Below are 8,556 nucleotides of genomic sequence, written 5' to 3' on the forward strand. Positions count from 1 at the left end.
CTAGTAACCACTAGATGGAGCACTTTTCAGTTTGAGATGGAGTTACAACAGTCTGCAGAGTCGGTGTTAAATCTCCTGACTAACAAGCAGTGATGGAAAGTAACAAAGTGCATTTACACAAGTACTGTACTTAAGTACAATTTTGAGGTACTTGTACTTTACTTGAGTATTTCCATGTGATGCTACTTTATACTTCCACTCCACTATATTTCTGAGGGAAATATTGTACTTTCTACTCCACTACATTTATTTGACAGCTTTAGTTACTTTTAAGATCAATATCTTACACATAAAACATTTGATCAATTTCTTATATATGTATTGTTATAGATTAGACTATTCAGTAGTATAAGGTGTTAAAATTAGCTCCACCTGGAAAGCATTAAAATGTTTTAGTGAAGAAAGCTGAAAGTTCAGAGACTGACTGACAAACGTTTGTCTGCTCTGAACATGAACTCTGTACTTTGTGGTGTTTCAGGAGGAAAACTGCCTCAAATAAACTCTCATTTTAGTTTCACATTTTCTCCAGAAGCTTTGAATGAGACCCTGAGATGAAGACAGAAGAAAACACTTTGCTCACTGTTGAAATAATAACTTTATTGATTATGTAAAGCTTCAGATTGTTCACACATCCGATCAGTAAAGTCTGTTAAATGACTCTTGTTCAATGATTTCATGTACGGATTCACTTCAACCACACAATCAGTTAGTTTAACCCAGAATGTACAAGAACATAATAAATGATCTGCTCGTTGATTATTATCATGATAATTACAGTTTATGAATCTACAAAGTGATGAGAACAAAATATCTATGATGAAGGAAGTTCTGCTGTTTTCTCTGTTTAAGACACTGAAGTGGAAGAGAAACAACAGCACACAAATACATCAATACAAACATGAAACTAACATTTAGAACAAAGAGAAGTTCACATTTTCATCTGAAGAAACATCAGTGAAGGTTAAAAACATCATCATGAGCAGTGATAGCCTCCATGGATAAAAACACACAGCAAAAAGTGACATTTAAAGAAACTCAAAACATCAACAGAACAACAAATGAAAAGAAAATAAGTGTTGACAATCCCAGTTTGATTGACAGCTGATCTCTGTGCAGTTCAGAAACACCACAGCAACGAGCTCTCAGAAACAATGGAGACAAAAACATGAAGAATTACAACAGAATCTGACACATGAAGTCTGAAATGACTTCTGTCTATTTGAGTTTACACAACTCAGCTGTGACTCCATAATAATAAGGACGAAGTCCAGCATAGAGAGGCTGAGTGAATGTGGTCTGGACTCTGTGGAGGAGAGTCATGGTTTCAGAGACGCTGTAGAAGGACAGAATACCTGCTCTGTGATCCAGGTACACTCCTACTCTGGAGGAACCAGGACCTGAGACGGGAGTTGAGATACTGTTGAACCACAATTTATAACTGTCAGTGTTACAATCTAAAGACCAAGATTTGTCATTAAATCCAAATCGACATTCATGAGAGTGTCCTGCTCTGCTGATATTCTTGTATGCGACTGCTACATAAACTCCTCCCCCTCTCCACTCCACCTCCCAGTAACAACGTCCAGTCAGACTCTCTCTACTTAGGACCTGAGTCCAATTAGTGAATCTGTCTGGGTGACGAGAATAAGACTGTTGTTGACTCATGAATGTTGCTTTTTTGTTCCCCTCAGATAATAACAGACGTGTGTTTACTGTGTTTGGATCCAGTGTGATTTCACATGAATATTTTAAGAACTCAGCTCTGGTCTTGGGCTCTGCTTTTGACCTTAAAACGTCCACTTCAGTCACTGTCAGTGAGATGTTTGTCCATTTCTCCCTCAGGACGTCCTGTAGTTTAACTCTGAGCTCTGACACAGCTGCTGTCACATCCTCAAAGTATCTCAGAGGACGGATATTGATGCTGGATGAGTCTGTAGATGCACTGAGTTGTGACAGTGAGGGGTAGTTGTGTAGAAACTGGTTGTGATCCTCTGTGTGTGAGAGCTGCTTCAGTTCAGCGTCTTTCCTCTTCAGCTCAGTGATCTCCTGCTCCAGCTTCTCCTGAAGCTCTTTGACTCGACTCACTTCAGTTTCCTGCTGGGATCTGATCTGCTGCTTCACATCAGAGCTTCTTTTCTGGATGAGACAGATCAGCTCAGTGAAGATCTTCTCACTGTCCTTCACTGCTTTATTAGCAGAGCGATTGACGGCCTCCACCTCCTGTTGAAGCAGCTTCACATCTTTCTCTCTGTCCTGGATTCTCTGCTGGATGTTTTGTTGACTCACCTCAAGCTCTCTCTGCCTCTCAGTCCTTTCTGCTGCAGCTGAGACTGTGTCGTGGCCTTTATGTTCCTCCAGAGAGCAGAGATAACAGATACTCTGCTGATCAGTACGGCAGAACATCTTCATCACCTCATTATGACGAGAGCAGATGTTCTCCTGGAGCTTCTCTGAGGGGTCGACCAGTTTGTGTTTTTTAAATGTAGTTGATTCAAAGTGAGGCTGTAGGTGTTCCTCACAGTAAGAGGCCAGACAAACCAGACAGGACTTGAGGGCTTTCAGCTTCCTCCCAGTGCAGACATCACAGGCCACATCTTCAGGTCCAGCATAGCAGTGATCAGCAGGAGCAGCTTGGAGTCCAGTCTTCTTCAGCTGCTCCACTAAAGCTACTAACATGGTGTTTTTCAACAGGACAGGCCTCTGTGTGAAGGTTTGTCTGCACTGAGGGCAGCTGTAGATCTTCCTCTGATCCTCTTCATCCCAGAAGCCTTTAATACAGTTCATGCAGTAGCTGTGTCCACAAGGAATAGCCACCGGATCCTTCAGTAGATCCAGACAGATGGAACAAGAGAAGGTTTCTTGGTCGAGCTGATCTCCTTTCTGTGCCATTTCAGCTCTCAGTGGCAACGACTGTCTGAGTTTCACTTCCTGAGTTTCACTTCCTCACTTCCACTTCAAGTTTGACACCTCTTGTGCTACATTACATGTTGGTTACACCCATCTGCAAACTGTAGATATGAAGGGGAGGGAACAAGGAAATATGAGTACAGAGTAGAGCTTTTTGTGTTTGAGAGCAAGAAGAGGAGGGAGGGCTTATCAAGCGCTGATTCATTTCAGGTAGAGGAGCAGTTTTAAAGGGATACTGGCTGCTTTTCATTTGGCTAATGTGGCTCCTCGCCACAAATCTGAAATCTAAAGTAACTTAAATGGAAATACTCAAGTAAATAACAAGAACTTCAAAATTATACTGAAGCACAGTGTTTGAGTAAATGTACTTAGTTACTTTCCAAGACTGATATTTATGTGTTTACATATTTTAGCATTTAAACATCACCACTTATGTTGCATCAGTCACCTCTTTTAATCACAGAAAGAATCAGTTAATCATAATAAATATAAAGGCTAAAAGACTAAAAGAAAGTAACAACAACAACAAAATACAGACTTGTTTCAGTTTGCTTGTTGCTACAACTAGTAACCACTAGATGGAGCACTTTTCAGTTTGAGATGGAGTTACAACAGTCTGCAGAGTCGGTGTTAAATCTTCTGACTAACAAGCAGTGATGGAAAGTAACAAAGTACATTTACACAAGTACTGTACTTAAGTACAATTTTGAGGTACTTGTACTTTACTTGAGTATATCCATGTGATGCTACTTTATACTTCCACTCCACTATATTTCTGAGGGAAATATTGTACTTTCTACTCCACTACATTTATTTGACAGCTTTAGTTACTTTTCAGATGAATATCTTACACATAACACATTTGATCAGTTTGTTATATATGTATTGCTGTATAAATGTTTTAGTGAAGAAAGCTGAAAGTACAGAGACTGACTGACAAACGTTTGTCTGCTCTGAACATGAACTCTGTACTTTGTGGTGTTTCAGGAGGAAAACTGCCTCAAATAAACTCTCATTTTAGTTCCACATTTTCTCCACAAGCTTTGAATGAGATCCTGAGATGAAGACAGAAGAAAACACTTTGCTCACTGTTGAAATAATAACTTTATTGATTATGTAAAGCTTCAGATTGTTCACACATCCGATCAGTAAAGTCTGTTAAATGACTCTTGTTCAATGATTTCATGTACGGATTCACTTCATCCACACAATCAGTTAGTTTAACCCAGAATGTACAAGAACATAATAAATGATCTGCTCATTGATTATTATCATGATAATTACAGTTTATGAATCTACAAAGTGATGAGAACAAAATATCTATGATGAAGGAAGTTCTGCTGTTTTCTCTGTTTAAGACACTGAAGTGGAAGAGAAACAACAGCACACAAATACATCAATACAAACATGAAACTAACATTTAGAACAAAGAGAAGTTCACATTTTCATCTGAAGAAACTTCAGTGAAGGTTAAAAACATCATCATGAGCAGTGATATCCTCCATGGATAAAAACACACAGCAAAAAGTCACATTTAAAGAAACTGAAAACATCAACAGAACAACAAATGAAAAGAAAATAAGTGTTGACAATCCCAGTTTGATTGACAGCTGATCTCTGTGCAGTTCAGAAACACCACAGCAACGAGCTCTCAGAAACAATGGAGACAAAAACATGAAGAATTACAACAGAATCTGACACATGAAGTCTGAAATGACTTCTGTCTATTTGAGTTTACACAACTCAGCTGTGACTCCATAATAATAAGGACGAAGTCCAGCATAGAGAGGCTGAGTGAATGTTTTCTGGACTCTGTGGAGGAGAGTCATGGTTTCAGAGACACTGTAGAAGGACAGAATACCTGCTCTGTGATCCAGGTACACTCCTACTCTGGAGGAACCAGGACCTGAGACGGGAGTTCTGATGTTGTTGAACCAAAATTTATAACTGTTAGTGTTACAATCTAACATCCAAGATTTGTCATTAAATCCAAATCCACATTCATTTGAGTTTCCTGCTCTGCTGATATTCTTGTATGCGACTGCTACACGAACTCCTCCCCCTCTCCACTCCACCTCCCAGTAACAACGTCCAGTCAGACTCTCTCTACTCAGGACCTGACTCCAATTAGTGAATCTGTCTGGGTGACGAGAAGACTGTTGTTGACTCATGTATGTTGCTTTTCTGTTCCCCTCAGATAATAACAAATATGTGTATGCTGTGTTTGGATCCAGTGTGATTTCACATGAATATTTTAAGAACTCAGCTCTGGTCTTGGGCTCTGCTTCTGACAGTAAAGCTTCAGTCACTGTCAGTGAGATGTTTGTCCATTTCTCCCTCAGGACGTCCTGTAGTTTAACTCTGAGCTCTGACACAGCTGCTGTCACATCCTCAAAGTAGCTCAGAGGACGGATATTGATGCTGGATGAGTCTGTAGATGCACTGAGTTGTGACAGTGAGGGGTAGTTGTGTAGAAACTGGTTGTGATCCTCTGTGTGTGAGAGCTGCTTCAGTTCAGCGTCTTTCCTCTTCAGCTCAGTGATCTCCTGCTCCAGCTTCTCCTGAAGCTCTTTGACTCGACTCACTTCAGTTTCCTGCTGGGATCTGATCTGCTGCTTCACATCAGAGCTTCTTTTCCGGATGAGACAGATCAGCTCAGTGAAGATCTTCTCACTGCCCTTCACTGCTTTATCAGCAGAGCGATTGACGGCCTTCATCTTCTGTTGAAGCAGCTTCACATCTTTCTCTCTGTCCTGGATTCTCTGTTGGATGTTTTGTCGACTCACCTCGAGCTCTCTCTGCCTCTCAGTCCTTTCTGCTGCAGCTGAGACTGTGTCATGGCTTTTATGTTCCTCCACAGAGCAGAGATAACAGATACTCTGCTGATCAGTACAGCAGAACATCTTCATCACCTCATTATGACGAGAGCAGATGTTCTCCTGGAGCTTCTCTGAGGGGTCGACCAGCTTGTGTTTTTTAAATGTAGCTGATTCAAAGTGAGGCTGCAGGTGTTCCTCACAGTAAGAGGCCAGACACACCAGACAGGACTTGAGGGCTTTCAGCTTCCTCCCAGTGCACACATCACAGGCCACATCTTCAGGTCCAGCATAGCAGTGATCAGCAGGAGCAGCTTGGAGTCCAGTCTTCTTCAGCTGCTCCACTAAAGCTGTTAACATGGTGTTTTTCACCAGGACAGGCCTCGGTGCAAAGGTCTGTCTGCACTGAGGGCAGCTGTAGATCTTCCTCTTATCCTCTTCATTCCAGTGTTTTTTAATACAGCTCATGCAGTAGCTGTGTCCACAGGGAATAGCCACCGGATCCTTCAGTAGATCCAGACAGATGGAACAAGAGAAGGTTTCTTGGTCGAGCTGATCTCCTTTCTGCGCCATTTCAGCTCTCAGTATCAACGACTGTCTGAGTTTCACTTCCTGAGAAGTAAAACATGTTTGACACCTCTTGTGCTACATTACATGTTGGTTACGCCCATCTTCAAACTGTAGATCTGAAGGGGAGGGAACAAGTAAATATGAGCACAGAGTAGAGCTTTTTGTGTTTGAAAGCAGGAAGAAGAGGGAGGGCTTATCAAGCGCTGAGTCATTCAAAGTAGAGGAGCAGTTTTAAAAGGATACTGGCTGCTTTTCATTTGGCTGATGTGGCTCCTCGCTTCCTTCACTCATGTCTCACCTCCTCCCAGCAAGGACGGAGGAATTCAATTTACCTAAAGGGACGTCCTCACTCACTACAGCCTTATTTTGAGGAGACGACAATGACGCACAGCATCTCCACTGTCAAATATGTAGAAGTCAGCTATCAATATGTAGAAATGATTAAGTAACAGTTTAAACTCTAAAGTTTAAACTTAAAATTCATGTACAATTAATTAACAGTTTAAACTGTTAGTTGATCATTTCTACATATTGATAGTTGGAAGGAAAACACCTGATCACTGCTCCAATGTTTTATCATTTGAATATAGATCTACAGTATCGACTGGCTGTCGAATGAACAATGTAAACCTGTTAGTTACTGTAATTACCGAGGTGTTCTCAGAAACTGAAATGACTCCCCAGGTTTTAAAATTACTGAGTTCTCCTGATATTCAGTTTAATCAAACTTTCTATTGATTACAGAAATACTCTAGATGAACAACAGAGAAATGAATCACTGTTGTAGAAATGATAAAATTCCAGTAATGTAATAAAAAAGATAATGAAATCCTTTTATTTGATAACATTCTTTAAGTATTTGTGAAAAACCAGGTTAAATTAAGAATGTAAAATCGAGTAAAAGGTTCATTTTTAATATTAGATGAATTTAAACAAATCAATAGTTATTTGTTGCAGCTCTGAATCTGCAGCTCTCAGAGAACATGAATGCATCAGATTATTTGGTTTTGTTGTTCACAGTCATACCGCTCCCACCAGTCCCAGCAGATTGGTGCCCCGTGTGAGGCTTCCCTGATATCAGCCTTTTCTTTGCAATAGTTATCTGCAATAATCAATAATTTATAATTTTTGAATTATCAATAATTTTTCCGAAGATTCCAATTTTTGAAATTTTGACTTCTTTAGTGCTCTGCCAAGCATATACAGTGTGGTTGTGTATCGTATACAGTGTGCACTGGTGGTTGTGTTAGCAGAGAGTTGTTAGCATTTTGCATGCTAGTTGTTTAGCCCCCAACGCTGCAACCAGCTATTACTCACCAGAGGTGCTGAAGCCATCTCATTAACATCTTAATAGGATAGGTTGTAGAGTAATTAGCACACACACTCCTTTCCCTGCTCATGTCTTTATAAATATCCACAATTTATTTTATACAGTATGATTTTGTTGGAGCGATATATGACATATAGATCAAATCAGATTTTAGATTTTACTCAGCCATAACGGTCTGATTCATGAAGATTGTTTTACTGACAGAAATATTTCTACTTGTATTGAAGGATCAGGATTCTTGTTGCATCACTTCTTATGGACAGCAGGGAGAGTTTGACTGCTAAAATTAAAGTCAATATGACTCCAAACTCCTGAATGTGTTCAGTTTTCATGTCTGGAAAAATTAATAAAACACTCAAAGTTCTCACAGTACTTTTACTTTAATACTTTAAGTACACTTTGCTGCTAGTGCTTATGTATTTTTACTTAAGTGAGATTTTTCATGCAGGACTTTTATTTGTAATGGTGTATTTTTACATTGCTGAATTGGTACTTTTACTGAAGTAAAGGATCTGAGAACTTCTTCCACCTCTGGTAACAAGTTTGTACATGACAGCCACATACTGCTCTTGTATGACATGAAGATATACAAGGTAGTGAAGACTTGTTGCGCTATAGAATACAACTTACCTAGTTATTCTGGAAAGTACACTAAAATACTGTAGTACTACCAGCTGCAAAATGACAACACAATACCAGCTCATCCTGCAGGTGTTTGGGCTCCTTAATATACAATCATTAAAAAGACATTTTAAGTTATGATGCTGTTCAAACAACACACTATAATTGTAAGAAAATCCATAAGAAGGTTGATTTTTAGATTGAAGACATGCTTATCCAAGAGTCAACTCATAAACTGAGATAACAACTTATGGCCTTTAGTGCCTTGTTGTGATTTACTGTCTATAAGGGTTGCAACTAATGATCATTTTC

The 8,556-nt window shown here is 39.7% G+C and overlaps 2 protein-coding genes across 2 annotated transcripts; both read right to left on the reverse strand.

The window, feature by feature from the left end:
* Positions 1-1,136: 1,136 nt before the first annotated feature.
* On the reverse strand, positions 1,137-3,067 carry LOC122985330 (tripartite motif-containing protein 16-like). The gene has a single exon (XM_044355904.1). The coding sequence runs from the start codon at positions 2,887-2,889 to the stop codon at positions 1,216-1,218; it is 1,674 nt and encodes a 557-aa protein (XP_044211839.1). The 5' UTR covers positions 2,890-3,067; the 3' UTR covers positions 1,137-1,215.
* A 1,502-nt stretch (positions 3,068-4,569) lies between these two features.
* Positions 4,570-6,489, reverse strand: LOC122985332 (tripartite motif-containing protein 16-like). The gene has a single exon (XM_044355906.1). It carries the CDS (start codon positions 6,294-6,296, stop codon positions 4,632-4,634), a length of 1,665 nt encoding a protein of 554 aa, XP_044211841.1. The 5' UTR covers positions 6,297-6,489; the 3' UTR covers positions 4,570-4,631.
* Between the last annotated feature and the right edge of the window lie 2,067 nt (positions 6,490-8,556).

This window comes from Thunnus albacares, chromosome 7 (assembly GCF_914725855.1).
Source record: "Thunnus albacares chromosome 7, fThuAlb1.1, whole genome shotgun sequence".
NCBI classification, from domain to species: domain Eukaryota; kingdom Metazoa; phylum Chordata; class Actinopteri; order Scombriformes; family Scombridae; genus Thunnus; species Thunnus albacares.